At 40.1% G+C, this 15085-nt stretch overlaps 4 protein-coding genes across 5 annotated transcripts; 2 read left to right on the top strand and 2 right to left on the bottom strand.

The window, feature by feature from the left end:
- Nucleotides 1-74: 74 nt before the first annotated feature.
- LOC117640597 (zeta-crystallin-like) lies at nucleotides 75-2079 on the top strand. Its single transcript, XM_034377190.1, has 8 exons — nucleotides 75-334; nucleotides 514-613; nucleotides 725-877; nucleotides 966-1129; nucleotides 1227-1315; nucleotides 1388-1602; nucleotides 1689-1784; nucleotides 1863-2079. Exons 1-8 carry the CDS (start codon nucleotides 267-269, stop codon nucleotides 2022-2024), a joined length of 1047 nt encoding a protein of 348 aa, XP_034233081.1. The 5' UTR covers nucleotides 75-266; the 3' UTR covers nucleotides 2025-2079.
- A 34-nt stretch (nucleotides 2080-2113) lies between these two features.
- LOC117640596 (alcohol dehydrogenase class-3) lies at nucleotides 2114-4641 on the bottom strand. The gene is made up of 10 exons (XM_034377189.1): nucleotides 4457-4641; nucleotides 3956-4045; nucleotides 3724-3877; nucleotides 3543-3640; nucleotides 3327-3449; nucleotides 2978-3194; nucleotides 2766-2896; nucleotides 2529-2664; nucleotides 2313-2451; nucleotides 2114-2230 (listed from the first exon to the last, which is right to left on the bottom strand). The coding sequence occupies exons 1-10, from the start codon at nucleotides 4475-4477 to the stop codon at nucleotides 2206-2208; spliced, it is 1134 nt and encodes a 377-aa protein (XP_034233080.1). The 5' UTR covers nucleotides 4478-4641; the 3' UTR covers nucleotides 2114-2205.
- Nucleotides 4642-5637: 996 nt separating this feature from the next.
- LOC117640598 (inorganic pyrophosphatase) lies at nucleotides 5638-8271 on the bottom strand. 2 transcript variants are annotated; one of them, XR_004587440.1, is made up of 10 exons: nucleotides 7911-8271; nucleotides 7398-7513; nucleotides 7176-7295; nucleotides 7016-7102; nucleotides 6866-6929; nucleotides 6705-6767; nucleotides 6408-6621; nucleotides 6224-6333; nucleotides 5989-6147; nucleotides 5638-5819 (listed from the first exon to the last, which is right to left on the bottom strand). XR_004587440.1 is itself a non-coding variant. In XM_034377191.1 (9 exons), the coding sequence occupies exons 1-9, from the start codon at nucleotides 8050-8052 to the stop codon at nucleotides 5788-5790; spliced, it is 948 nt and encodes a 315-aa protein (XP_034233082.1). In that variant the 5' UTR covers nucleotides 8053-8268; the 3' UTR covers nucleotides 5638-5787. The 2 variants fall into 2 exon arrangements, 1 of the variants encoding a protein (XP_034233082.1); XM_034377191.1 differs by lacking the exon at nucleotides 5989-6147 and having other exon boundaries at nucleotides 7911-8268.
- Nucleotides 8272-8639: 368 nt separating this feature from the next.
- Nucleotides 8640-13704, top strand: LOC117640593 (RING finger and SPRY domain-containing protein 1-like). The gene is made up of 12 exons (XM_034377186.1): nucleotides 8640-8953; nucleotides 9404-9612; nucleotides 9703-9868; nucleotides 9965-10141; nucleotides 10221-10287; nucleotides 10367-10507; nucleotides 10603-10718; nucleotides 10810-10953; nucleotides 11032-11246; nucleotides 11326-11481; nucleotides 11564-11668; nucleotides 11754-13704. Exons 2-12 carry the CDS (start codon nucleotides 9416-9418, stop codon nucleotides 11836-11838), a joined length of 1569 nt encoding a protein of 522 aa, XP_034233077.1. The 5' UTR covers nucleotides 8640-8953; nucleotides 9404-9415; the 3' UTR covers nucleotides 11839-13704.
- Nucleotides 13705-15085: the final 1381 nt, after the last annotated feature.

Genomic DNA, 15085 nt, shown 5'->3' with positions numbered 1-15085 from the left:
CGGGCGGAAAAGTAGCTTCTTGCCAACCACACAAAAAGTGTTTTGAAATATTGGCGGCTATTCATCTTCTATGAGAAATTCATGTGTCAGAAGCGACCGTGTCGTCTGCCAGTTCAAAGTACCTTGGAAAGAAGTTAATTTAGGACACGGCCAGCCGTGTAAATATATCCGTGTCAGAAGCTAGTTTCCTTGCTCATAGCTTTTGAAGTTTTGCAATTTTCGTTTTCTTTAACCAAAAGTAGCTGACAGCAATCGGAAAGTCCATCATGTGTTCAAAACTTGGGAGCCATGGACACACCATACTCTCACAAATTTCATCAGTTCATAAAACTAGGTAACTGTGTATTTTTCTGCTACTGTCAACAAGATTCAAACTTAAAAATGTGCAATTAAAAACTTGTTTAAGTTTCGGATCACTTTTTCCAAAGAAAACCATTTATGCCATAACCTGGTTGTGTTCAACGTCTTTGGGATCACCAAACTTTACGTAATATTAAATGGTTTTATTTCCAGTATCCGGTCTCTTATGAGAGCAGTGCAAATTCATAGATTTGGAGGTCCTGAGGTTCTACAAGTAGATCACATTGAAGTACCTGAAGAAAAAGACAACGAAGTAAGTTTCAAGAACGATCCAAAATGGGAGTTGGATTGCGCAAGAAATTCATAAAACCTTTGGAACTCTGCCACTTTGAATCAATAAAAAATTTCCTTATTTCCTATTCAGGTTTTGGTGAAAGTAGAACGGTGTGGTATAAATCCTATTGACGTATACACTCGAGAGGGTGGTTTTGCAATTCTTCCCCCTCTTCCCATTGTACTTGGAAAGGAAGCTTCAGGCACAATATTAAGAAAAGGCAAAAATGTTTCAAAATTCAAAGTGAGTCCCTTTTTTGTTCCTAATGTTGTACTTAACTAGTAGGTAATTATTTTGTGTATGTAAGAAATGAAACTTTGTTTGGTTTCAGGAGGGAGATAGAGTGTATTGTTGCTTGCCATGGAATGGTGGTTATGCAGAAAATTTAGTGTGTTCAGAGGACAATACGTTTTTATTGTCAGATAGGCTTTCATTTTCTCAAGGAGCTGGAATGTATGTTCCATATTTCACAGCATATCGTGCTTTGGTCATCAAGTAGGTGAGCATTCGCTTTTAAGCGAATATTCTTTGTAGATAATAACTGCATCTGCCAGCAAACTTTTACCTTGGCTACAATTTTTAAAAATTACAGATGTAGGATGCAGCCAGGAGAGAAATTACTTGTTCATGGGGCAAGTGGCGCTGTAGGAATCGCAGCTGTCCAGCTTGCCAAACACAAAGGTATGTCCATTTGACTTTCTGGTAGACCTCATTTATAAGTGTAATCATACCCTTATATCCGTTTGTTCACAGGGTTGTGTGTGGTAGGAACGGCGGGTACTGAAGCAGGATTAGAGGTGGTCAGAAAGGCAGGTGCTGACTATGTTTTCAACCATAGAGAGGAGGACCACTTAAGAAAGGCTCATGAGGTCACCGATGGAAAAGGGTTCGATGTTCTCCTAGAAAATATGGCCCATGTCAACCTGGGCAATGACTTAATGGTTTTGAGCCAAAAGGCCAGACTTGCGGTAAAATATTGCTCTTTCCTACTGCATTCTCCTATTTTAAATTTTTCTTTGGGAAATTTGACCAGGATTCTTTTTTTCCTTTGTAGGTGGTGGGTTCCAGGAACGAGGTAACAATTATTCCAAGGCATCTCATATACACAGAAGCTTCAATTGTGGGCATTAAGCTCTCTGCAAACACAAAGGTCAGTATTTATCTTGTACATCTCAATTTTTTCTTACCATCAACAAAGCAAGACTGATAACTTGCTCTTTATACTCAGGAGGAAATGCAAGAGATGGGAGATTTTCTTTTGAAAGGGGCCAATGCAGGGTGGATTAATCCCATAATTGACACAGAGTTTGACCTTGACTCTGCCAAAGATGCCCATAATTTAATTGTCTCTAACAGAGGTGCAAGAGGAAAACTAGTTTTTAGAACTTAAGTCTGTCCATCTGTCAATGTATATAAAAAAAATAAATGAATTTATATTTTACTGACTGCTGTGTAGAAAGAAAATAATTCACACCATGATTGAAAATATCTTCATCATACTTTTATTGACAAGCAAAAATAGAATAAAAGTAACACAGCAATGTTCGTAGAAAATTTGATGAGCAATGTGCTTAATAGTTGACCACTGCGCGGATGCTGAAAGCAGATTTAAATATTTAAATTCTGAGAAACAGAAATATATCAACAGAAATAATTGTTCAAAGTATGTAAGGCTTACCCAGTACCAGCGTGCAAAACACCAAAGGCCTCATTGATCTTGTCGAAGGTAAAGGTGTGGGTGACAAATTCATCAAGCATCAGCTTCTTGTTCATGTAGTCATCAACCAGCTTGGGAACACTGTCACGGCTCTTCCAACCTACAAGGAAACAATTCAAGTATAATTTTTATCCTTGAGTGGGCATGATAAAGCATAAAAATTCAAGGCAAACCTACCTCCGAAGGCAGTACCCTTCCAAACACGGCCAGTGACAAGTTGGAATGGACGGGTGGAAATTTCTTGACCAGCAGCTGCCACACCAACAATTACAGACACACCCCATCCCTTGTGGCAAGACTCAAGAGCTTCCCGCTAAAAAAAAAATGAATAAAATCAATCAGCGTTCAAAATTTGAGGAATTATTATAAAATATCATAATTAATTGTCTTTTATAAATTCACTGAGTTCCTTACCATGGTTTTGACATTGCCAACACATTCGAATGTGTAGTCAGCACCTCCATCTAACCTTTCAATCAATTCCTCAGTAACTGGGCGGGAAAGGTTCTTAGGGTTGATAAAGTCAGTGCATCCAAATTTCTTGGCTACAAAAGCAAAACAATAAAATTTAACTTCTAAACCATAGTTTCAAAAATTTTTCCGGCTGTTTAGAAAGTGGTACCCACCAACTTCAAACTTGTCAGAGTTCAAGTCGACACCAATTATGGTCTTAGCTCCTGCTGCCTTGCAGCCGAGAGCAACAGCGAGACCTACAGCACCCAGGCCCCAAATTACGCAGTTGGAACCAGCCTCCACCCCTGCGGTATTCAAGGCAGCACCATATCCAGTGGGGACACCACAGCCAAGCAGGCACACCTTGTCCAAAGGAGCAGCTGCATCAATCTGTTACAGAGGAACAGAAAATGTAAAACGTACCCCAGTCATTGGATTACGATTAAAATGAAATAAAAATTGCATGCTGAAAGAGCATTAAAATGAAATACAACAAAATTTTTCTTTTTGTTCTCAACTTACCTTTGCAACTGAGATCTCTGCCAACACAGTGTATTCACTGAACGTGGAGCAGCCCATGAAGTGATACAGGGTTTTGCCGTTGCAAGAAAATCGAGAAGTGCCGTCAGGCATCACACCTTTGCCCTACACAGAAAATAAAAGATAGAAATAAGGAGAGGACAAAAATAAGAAAAAGAAAACTTCATTATAACTCATTTTAATTAATTGAAACAATACCTGAGTAAGACGAATTTTGCTGCAGAGATTGGTCTTCTTAGAGGAGCAGAACTTGCAGTCTCTGCACTGAGGGATGTAAAGAGGGATGACATGATCGCCTAAGGAATTTGGGAAACAAAAGTTCAGATGAGACAGTGAAACTTCCAAAGAGAAAAAAAAAAGTCAGAACCAAAATGTTTACCAGGCTTCACAGAAGTGACTCCCTCCCCAATACTCTCGACAATGCCACCACCCTCATGACCCAACACACAGGGGAACATGCCTTCGGGGTCATGGCCATCTAAGGTGTACGCATCAGTGTGGCAAATAGCTGTGGATGTGATTTTCACACGAACCTGTGAACATGCCCACGTTAGAACCCCCAGAGATACATTCAGATAATTAGCACAGATGTGTACCAGGAGTAATCGTACCTCTCCAGCTTTAGGAGGAGCGACTTCAATCGTCTCAAAGGTGAGGGGCTGCTTCTCTGCCCAAGCGACAGCAGCCCGGCACTTGATGACCTGCAACAGTTTGTTTCAAGTACAACCCAAAAATGACTCTCCAAAAATAGAACAAATCTACAGTTGTTTGGGAATACTACAGAACTTTCTTTATTCGATAAGGGTGGTGAAAGCACCAGTTTCACTGATAACCCAACTATCAGTCACGGTTATCAAGAAAGGTCGCATGATAACGATGACAGACGGTGCAGTGTTTGTTCTTTGGATTGCACAAATCGTTAGAAAGCTTTCACTGTTCATTTCTTTCTTCCAATTCAATTCATTGTGCCGATTCGATTCTTTAAATCCAATGCAGTTCTTAAAACATCTCAATTTTATCACTAGAAGAAATGCTGAGCGACACGCCGGTGAAAGATTCTAACCTTTGTACCATGTCAGAGAAACAAAGCCAATGCAATCTTAACAACTTACCTTTCCTTCAAACTGAGACATCCTCGATCAAGTTGGCTTGACAGACTTGAGACGGGGAGGAGAGACCTCTCAAATTAGAGAGAAAGACGGGGAAGTTCCGTGACCGGCGAGGTCCGTGTGATAAAACCAAGTGAAGGAAAGCAAAGGAAGAACAGCTGAGCTGAGCTGGCGCGTGGGTCGTGGGTCTGAGGGTGGGTGGGGGAGGGGGGCGTGGGCGGGGCAACTGTTGAACGCTGTTGAATGAGAAGCAGGAAATGAATGGAGGTGGGGGAACTTATTGGCAGCCTTATGGGCCTTATGTCATCGGTACTGTACTTTGACCTTGGCAACGAATAAGTTGGAGTCCTAGTGGCCCGCGGTCGGGCACCAGAGGCACCACCGACCACACGGCAATACTCCACGCCGCAGGAGGGGGCGACTGCCACTACCTCATGCCTGCGGAACCAGGATAATTGCAACGTCCTGCCCAGCCGCCATCACGAAATTAATTAATCAGTTGGGCTATCTCGCAGTGGCTTCGTCGCAATGACTGAGTGCTCCGGGGGCATCTAGGAAGATAGAACTGGCATTCGGCGATATTGACGGATATTGACCGGTGATAGGGCGGATTGGGCCAATTTCACCAAGGAGGGCGGACGTCGGGAATCATTTGGTAGCCTAATAGCCATGCCATCCAGTGACTCGCGGTCATGTTTCTGAGGACAATGCAGACAATACTGCAGCTTTTCTGGACCCACCCACCTCTCCACAAAAACAAAATGAGGACATATTGTAAAGGAATAAAGCCACAAATTTCAAAAGGGGGCTGCCAATATCCTATTGGCCCGGTATTTGCACGTTTCTAAAGCCCCAAAAATTAAATAAAGAAGTGATATCACGCAGTGGTACTAGCAAGCAGGTGCACTGGCGGCATTGCTAGGAAGATAGAACGTGGCATTCAGGCCGCACTATTGACGGAATATTGACCGGTGAAGGGCCGGATTGGGGCCAATTTCACCAATGAGAGGGCGGAGCGTCCCGGGGAATCATTTGGTAGCCATAATAGCCATGCTATCCAGTGACTCGCGGTCATGTTTCTGAGGACAATGCAGACAATACTGCAGCGTTTTCTTGGACCCACCCACCTCTCCACAAAAACAAAATGAGGACATAATTGGTAAAGTGAATAAAGTTTCCACAAATTTCTAAAAAAACAATATTTTATTTGCAGTATTCTGCACTGTTTCTTAAAATCCCCAAATAATGTAACATAAAGAAGTGATGATCACAGCAGAGTACTAGCAGCAGGTGCACTGGCAGAGCGAGTTTCGCATGATAAGTTAGGTGCCTTCTTACTTCAGAGACACATAGTGCCACTTGTCCACTGTAACAAAAAATATGCAATTTGATCAGCCACAAAACTCAGTTGAAAACATCTGAAAAAACACTAGCTTAGGGAAAGGAAAGGGAATGAGCCTGGACTAGCCAACATCTGATAATAAAAAATTAATAGAAATTAAAATGATGAACTGATTTCTTTTTAATGTGAGCACCTTATTTCTATGGCAGATCTTGTAGCTGCAACTGCAGCATCTTAAACAGGGATGCACCCAAGACCAGGGAAGAATGGAAGGGGATGGATAAAAGAGCAAAAACCACTTAGAGCTTGAAAATTTTTTTGGTGTGGGAGACATAGTGCCATGTATCAAGGCCTGAAATCACAACAGGCACAATAAGGCACAATCAAGAAAGTTATAATTTGGGAAATATTTGAAAATTGACACATACCAATAGGTTCGATGGGGAGTGCATCTCCAGGCTTGGGGCTCTTTTCCACTACATCCACGGCATCAGAACGCTGAACAGCAAATGGACTGTCTCCAACTGTCACATTAGCACTGCACAGAAAATAAGAAAGATAAACACATGCAAATTGCAAGATAAGTGGAAGGGTACAGAGCTAGCTACACACCATGAAATGCCACCAGCATCAACTTCTTTCTTGACAAGGGCACGCCAGAACTTGTGCACTTCATCAATGACCTTAAGGGCAAAGTCTCTGTTCTTAGCTTCTCCATTGAAGGCAAATTTGTTCTCAGGCTTGCCATCAGGAATCTTGTAAATCTTGAACCACTCAAGGGTTGCCTTCAAAAGCCCAGGGAAATGCTTGTCAACATCACCGATATCTAAAAAAGAGTACAGGAGTAGGAATTTTTTGTTCAAAAGCCGACAAAAATGTTTTTGTTTTTTTAAACCACTGAGAAATTACCATTTAACTGAGATGCCAGGGGGTCATTGATATCAATAGCAATAATTTTCCAATCAGTTTCACCTGAAAAAGAACAAAAAGGAGAAAGAGTTTCAATCTAATAGCCTTGGTGTCACCATGCACAAAGTTTTCTTCAGGTCGCAAAATTTTGATTCAATTACCTTCATCAATGAGAGCCACAGTGCCAAGGACTTTCACTTGAAGAATCTCTCCTCTCTTGGCAACCTGATAAATAATAGTTATAAAAAAATCAGGAAAGGAGGGAAAAAAATGGTACCGGATTGAAGACTGAAGTGACGTAGAGTACTCACTCGGTAACCAATTTCCAGGACATCAATAGGGTCATTGTCTCCCTTGCATCCAGTGGACTCATCTAGGTGCTCGGGGTTCTCCCAGGTCTGACAAAGAATAAGGTGTCAGATGGACGTCCCATAAATGAGGGCACAAAATACAAAATTGTAGCAAGCTCACCTGAGGAATGGCACCATAGTTCCAAATGTACCCATGGTGGGGGAAGCAGTTGGCAACAAACCTAAGTTTTCCTTTCTTCGTGTCCTGCTTGATGGGGTTCATGATCTCTTTCATGGTGATCTGCAAAATGTTTAATCAGTGAAAAAAAAAATAAATAAATAAATAAATGAAGCTATTGGAGCTTATAAAACGAAAAACAAAAAATGAGAAGAGAGTCCTTACCTCCATCTTAGCATTGGTCCAACGGGGAACTTCCACAACCATGTTGAACACCTTGTTGGCGGCATCGGAATAAATTGGAATGTCATGGAGTGGCGAGATTGGTCCCTGCTCATCCTCTGGAGATCAAAAAGAAAACATTAGGATGAGTTTAGGGGGACACAAAAAATGCAGAGCTGAGAATGAGTCACAGGCACGTCAGTGACAAGAGCTGACACCTACAGCTCATACAAAGTGAGACTACAGGAATGGGACGTCTGCATCCACTTAACCTACAAAGATCCCCTTTCGCAACCGAGGACAAAACTACAACTGCGTCGGGTCAAGGATAGGCCAGGAGGCATACTGCCCGTATTACTCAGGAAAGCTAATTGCGTCATTAGCCAAGGACAACGGGACAACGGTCGGACGACCCAAATGGGGGGAAAAACGCCGGCACGGCAGCCACCGAGTACACTGTTCAATATTTCGAGGGAGTGCACTCGTCCAGTCGAATTTCTAGCGACGGCGACTTACGGATGTAAAGACGGTAGTCGACGCTGTTGGGCTGTCCCCTCTCGATCGTGGTGTAAGGCATGATGAATCGGGCAGGCGATTTGATAACGGAGGCGAGGACGACTTGGCGACCCAACAAGCTGCGAGCCAACTTCGCAAACATCTGAGCGGGCCGCAGTGTGGTGGTGGTGGTGGTGGGTGACGTGCGAAGCGACGCGCCCGCGCGGTTGAAGTTTGGAGTGGCGGCGGCAAGAGAGTAGCACAAATCGAGAATAAATGGCTAAAGCGGTTTGATTAGCACGTTCGAACAGGTGTGAATGAATGGGGACGAGTCCTTGCTTTGAGTCGAGAGCGGTGCCCGGTGTGATCGCCCAGGCAGAACTCTTGTCGGCAGTTAAGCCCCAGTCTATCTGTTAGCGAACGTTCCTTCCCCCACACACGAGGAGGAACTTTGGACTGTCTCTGAGAGGTATCCAAAGTACGTACCAACTTTTGGAAGGGTTGGAGAGGTTGTCGGAGTGTTCATTAGAGAATGATGGGTTTGTTTAGCTGACACATGATCTGTTTTTGTCAATAAAGAATTGACTGACAGTATTTCTTTTTTTCTTCCATCTCCGAAGCCATGAGAGTAGGACTTCTCCAAGATGGAGTAGCGCTTCGTTTGACTGTCGACCTATTGAATGAATGAATCGATTTCACTCTCACTTCCCCCCTTCCCTCTCCCCTCCCCCTTCCCCTCCACCCCCCTGCAGCCCCTCCCCCACCCCCACCAAATTTGCCGTACTCTTTCACTAAATCGGAAAACAAAACATATGACTTTCACTTCTTGTTATTGTCCGCATGTTTTTTAATACTTAGGAATTGAAGAAAATTTCTCAGAATTATTGCATTTGTATCTTTCGAGCAGGCATGAAGGGCGAGAACAGCTTGTCTGTGACCTTATTTACATTTTTGTGTTGATCTGCCCGTGGGTCGACTAGCGCACAGACGGTTATAGATTAGTCCGTGGAATGTTGCGGCAGAGCATAACCTTTGCCTTCTGAAAACTCCCATTCGATTTTAAGGTACGTCGTCTGCAGAGGATCCTATTTTGTGTTGAACCTGATAATCAGGTTGGTCTTCCCGTGTAACTGATTGTGTCGGCTGTGCCACCTGCCTTCTGTTGCTTGCGCCCTAACCTCTGAATTTACTTTTATATCTGTATGATTTTTTTGTGGCCTTTTCCGTTAATATTACCACCTGTCGTTTAGGAGTTAGCTTTATCCCTCCTATCAGTTGATTGTTCCCTGACTGAAAGCAAGGGAAAGTCGGATTTCGTTAGGTAACACTTCTAACTGTGTCACTACAATTATTTTCCTCTCTTAATTTTTCCAGTGTCCTGTTAGTTTCCATTACCACTATTTCATTTATTTTAAGTTCTGTTCAAGGACGTTCCATGTTGTGCTAAGATCAGATGATATTCGTGTCATAGCAGTGCTACTAATATCTATAAATTACTTCTCTTTGCGTCACAGGTTATTCAGCAAATGATGGGGGGATGTGTGTGTAAAGAAGAGGACACCACCCCTCTGCCCAACAGCTCCAGCAATGGACTCATCGATGACCACTATAGACCTATTTCTCAATGTGGATTTAAATCGGCCTCAGCTGCTGCTGCTCTGGATACTGTGGTAGATGACTTAGTACTTGCTACTTTAAATGTAATAGATACATATGTTGAAACGTAAGTTCTTAAATATTTTGTGTTTTAAACATAAAGCAGAATTTTATCCATCTTAATTTTTTTATCACTGCTGCTTGTCCTACTATCCAGAGATCAAGAACCTCCATCATCAATATTAACTCTACATGCTATTGCTGATCAAGAAGATGGTTGGATTCAAGTTGTTACTTCCATGATTCGAGTGATTCCAATTCACCACCCACTTGGTCCAGCTGTCATATTTTTACTCTTTGATGACTGCCCCCTGCCCACTAAGGTAAATATCCATCTTAACAAAATATTTTTCTTCTTAATTTTTTTTTTTAAATTTGTGTTTGAGAAAGATTTTTATTTTATTTTGTGTATTAAACAGGAATGTGTCATGAAATTATCATCCATCCTCAACCTTTCGATGCAACTTTACTCTCAAGGCGCACCTCAACATAGAAATACATGCGTCTTGTTGGGGTTATTAGCAGAGAAATTATCAGGACCTAGTAGCATAGCTATTTTGACAGATACAACATTAAACTACCTTATCAAAAATTTGGTATGAGCCAGTCTTCTTCATCCTTTTTATTGCTGTTCAGATGAAGGTAAAACTGTAAATGAGTTACGTTATGTTGCAGGACCCAAATGCAGAACCACCCGTAATATTATTTTCCCTCATAGCTCTGGAAAAGTTTGCTCAAACCAGTGAGTACTGAATAAGAGAGGCATTGTGTAAACATTTTCAATGTTGAATAATTACAATGATTTTGTTTCTTTTTTCTAGCTGAAAACAAAGTGACTATCAATAAGCAATTAGAATCTATGGATGTACACCCAATATTGCAATTAGAAAAATGGGTTGATTCTCAATGCTTTTTCAAACGCCAAGTTGGCTTCTGTGCACAATGGTGTCTCGACAATATCTGTAAGATTGTGTTCCTATTTGTTACTCTTAATTTGTTCTAGCAGAAAATGACATTTTAAAAATTTTAATGCTTGGTTTGATCTCTTTGTTTCCAGTTATTGTTAAGGACAGAGTATTTTCTTACCAATGTGTAAATGTCGAAGGTATCAATGTTATGCTTAACACTAAGGATGTGAGCGAGTACCTGAAAATCTCACCAGATGGGCTGGAAGTAAGGGCATTGACAATTTTAAACTTCATTTGTTGTCAATAAAAGAATTGAAGTTCACCAGTGAGCTAAATACTTGCCTCTTTTTTTGCAGGCACGGTGTGATGCTTATTCTTTTGAAAGCGTTCGTTGCACATTCCAGGTTGATAGTGGTGTTTGGTATTATGAAACACTAATAATTACTCCTGGTGTCATGCAAATTGGTTGGGCCACAAAAGACAGTTCATTTTTGAATCACGTATGTTAACAGAATGATCTATATACCTAAGTTAAATCGAAACTCAGATAAATTTCTTAACCGAAGACCGTATTTCAGGATGGATATGGGATTGGTGATGACGAACACTCTCTATCTTATGATGGATGCCGACGTTTGGTCTGGTACAAAGCACATAGTCAGAAACAAAACAGAGATGTGTGGAAACCTGGGGATATTCTAGGGTCATTACTTGACATGGATAAGCAAGAAATCATATTTTATATCAATGGAGATCCCCTTCCACCTTGCACAGATGTTTTCCACACTGCAAGGTTGGATGTGCTTCATGATGACTTTGCCATTTAATATTTTTCTTGAGCTTTTCTAATAATGACATTTGCCTCATTGCAGCACTGGATTTTTTGCTGCTGCAAGCTTTATGTCCTATCAACAATGTAGATTTAACTTTGGTTCTCAACCATTCCGCTTTCCTCCTATTGACCGAGATTTCAAAAGTTTTAATAGTAATGCTCACCTAAATCCTGAAGACAAGGTTATCCTTCCAAGGTACATTTCTTGAAAGTTGATCTTTGGTAATAAGATAAGTGCACTCTAATATTGTACTCATTTGATTTTTCACCCATTTCAGGCATATATTTTTGCAACAACTTAGTAAGCTCAGTGTCAGAGAGGATTCTTGCACTCTCTGCTTTGACAAAAAAGCATCTGTGAGACTTGTTCCATGTCACCACAGGTAAAATTAAGATGCATTCACTGCATTTTGTACTTAGTTTACTGAGGAGTTTTCATAACATATGTTATCTGTCTCTCTTTTTTAGGGGCTTTTGCTCAAGGTGTGCTGACCAACTCCATGAATGTCCTATGTGTAGAGCACCAATCAAGATGAAAGTTGACATGCCGTGAATCATACTACGTATCTCAGCATCGTAGACATCAAACTGATATCAGTGACAATGTGTGGCAATGAGTCTCTTCCTTGCGCTGTGGAAGCTGTTTGTTGTGTCTTTAGGAAAACTAGTCAAAATAATAATTTTCCATCCAGTAACTATAATTTTGTAGGTAGTCCCTTCAAAGTTGCCTTTATATCTGTATCAAAGTTTTTTAAAAGGCTGTTTCTTTGTTTGTTATTTTAAAATTTGAACCAGATTCTTGCGTGAATTAGAGCCAGTTACTTTCAGCCTTGTAATGTTAACAATTTGACAACCTGTGTTTATTATTTTGTCTAGATCTACTGTTCTGATTTTTGGTTAACAATGGTATAGTGATCGTCATCATGCATTTCTGCTTCTCTGGGATTTGAGTGAATTACACATCTGGTCGATCAAGAAAAGTATTTAACTCACTGTCCACAGGCATTTTATTGCATGTCTTACTGAGAATCCCAATCTAACATGAAATTGATTTATTTGATCTGCCACCTTATTTCAGTGCTCAATATTACATTATGTGAATAATATTTCTTTCAAACACTCATTGGAAAAAAGCATCCATTTGGACAGTATCTTGATAATCAGTCAGAAGTCTCATGGGTGTTGCATTCTATTGGGTCTTGCCTCTTGTGTGAGTATTTTTTTTTTGTTATAAATTTAAATGTGTTGCTGTTCTTGAAGGCTGTAGAGGGTGGTCAGGGGTGTGATTTATGAATTCAGAAAGTTTTGACTGCTATGTACTTTATTTTATCCATGACAAGAAGTGGAATGAGCTATCTCTAGTAATAACTATCTTGTGAGTGCTTAGCTCAGATGTACTAACCACCATCCAGTTACAAATGATTCAATCAAGAGTCATAATTTTAGATAAATGTAGAAAATGAACTTTTTCACTTGCCGCAATTGTGATTTTTTTTCCCTTGCAAATTTACATTATGCTTCATTTTAAGGATTCAATTTGTGTAATGCCTCAGACTATTTCTAAAATCTTTGGAGGAGAATGATAATTTTGTGTACATTTTAGTGTTATTTTCTCAGTAGACCTGGTTTGCTCCTCCTTCTCCTTTCATATTTGGGACTCACTGGTATCCAGCAGCCTCATTAACACTTTTATACATAAGTTCATTTTGATCCTTGACTATTTAACAAATTAGAAAATAATGGCTTCTGCTCATGATGGCCTTTCCTGCACTGTAGATAAGCCTGATGGCAGATTAGTCCTCCGAGTAATTGAAAGGGTTGTTTGTCTTTTTCCTCCTTTTACCCCTTTTTGAAATTTCTCTGTAAGTGTATGCAAGTACAGTAGTTACCATGCCAACAAAAAGAAATAACAGGGTTATGAAACCTGCATTGGATAGTTCTCAATTGCCATTTGTACTATCTAATTAACAGTAGATATAACTTATAAGGCCAAAATATTTTTTTCATATTTAGATAAATTTGAGTGTCATTGGCAGACTGTCAATTCTTTTGTGATTTTTTTGTTTCAGTCCTGCATTGATTTTTTTTGTGTGGATCCTCTGTTGGGGAACTACCAAGAACAGAAATTTAGTCAGATATAGCAGTAATTGAGATTATCTACCAGATGAAGATTTTCATAATCTTACTCAGTCATTATTTGTTGGTTTAAATCTTTTATTTCAACTGCACTTCTACCTCTCAGCTAAATGTAATGCGTGTAGATTTTCTCTATTTTTGTACACATGACTTTTTCTTGTGGAGTTAGTCTGCTTGCGTTATTGTATGTGACTTACATTTAATATGTATCACATTTTAATGCACCTCTGTGATGTTGAATAATTAGTAAAAAATTCTAATGTGATAAACAAAAAGAATGAAATGAAAGGCTTATTTTGTCCTGGTGCATTGTGAACAATGTCTTCCGTAATTCCAACAAACAGCAACCTCCTCTCAAAGAAGGTTTTTCTAAATATCTCACCAACTCAAAGGAAGAATGTTTGCTCTTACTAGCACTCCTCTTTGTCAGACTTTTTTTTCTCCTTTCTAAATAACTTCTTTTTTTTTCTCTAAAAAAAAGTTGCAATTTTTTATTGCTAACTTTGCTGACTGCATCACTTACCTCACATTTGCTAAGGCATTGCTTGTTGTTAGAATCATTTCTTCATTATCTTGGCAACCTTGAATGATGGAAAATCTTGAATGACCTTACTTAAAATATTTCATCAGTTGGTGCAGGAAAGAGACATAGCTGTAGTCATAGGTTTTCCAATTTGCGAACTGAATATTATTCTTGTCATTTGGCTGCTGCCAATTTAGAGATGAGCATTGTTTCATTTGTGAGTGCTGCATAAGGTATGTAGCATTATTGTTCTAAAGTGATAGGGTACGTACATTCTTGATGCCATATTTTTTAATGTATTTAAAGGCATTTGTTATTTCTGAGCACTTAATAAGAATGTGCACATTTGTCACCATTACTGCAAGTATTATGGTTGCATTGAAAGGGAACACTGCATTTTCAAGAGTCTACTGATGTCCTTCGCACAGGCTCAGCTAGTCTTTTACGGCGTCTTCCTGTCAACATTCATCAAATGGAGCTCATGCTCCATGATAGTACCTCAGAAATTTAGCAGTCACATATTATAATCTTTTATGATATGGTATGATGACGCACATTCTTGTTACTAGTATGTAAAATTGTTTAATGTTGTGTATTATAAACATATTTTTATTGTATTAAAGCCATTCTGTACAAATTGTTTTTTTTTAAATTAAAAGCGTCCATGCTTGTACAGATAAAACTGTCTAGTTTCTTTCTCAATTTTCCCTCGCAGCGTACATCAGCTATCTGCCCCATCCGCTGGTGTTTGGTTTGGTGCTAAGGCATCTCTTACCTGGTCACGTATATAATCAAAAGAAGGCCTGCGTGCACGAAAATTTTCAAGCCACTGTTCATCATCAAAATTAGGAGCAGTACCATTCCACCATTCTTGGGATCTGTCTCGTTTCCACATTCTTCGGTGCCTCGGCTGTAGAATTGTGACCAGCAGCATGGCTTGTGCAAGCCTCCTCATCATCATCCGTCGGTATACTGCAACCACCAACCTCCTCCTTCTTCTCCTTTCTCGCATCTTTAAAAGAAGGTACAAGGCACCCTACAAATGCAAAATGTCAAACAAAGTGCCATTAGTGCCACCTAACCTAAACAAGACAGACAATTGTACTCCGTTCTAGAACATTCCATGTAAATATAGGATACA

Source organism: Thrips palmi, unplaced genomic scaffold, assembly GCF_012932325.1.
Source record: "Thrips palmi isolate BJ-2018 unplaced genomic scaffold, TpBJ-2018v1 HiC_scaffold_12, whole genome shotgun sequence".
NCBI classification, from domain to species: Eukaryota; Metazoa; Arthropoda; class Insecta; order Thysanoptera; family Thripidae; genus Thrips; species Thrips palmi.
Note: the sequence above shows the minus strand (reverse complement) of the source record. Positions and strands in the feature narration are given on the sequence as shown.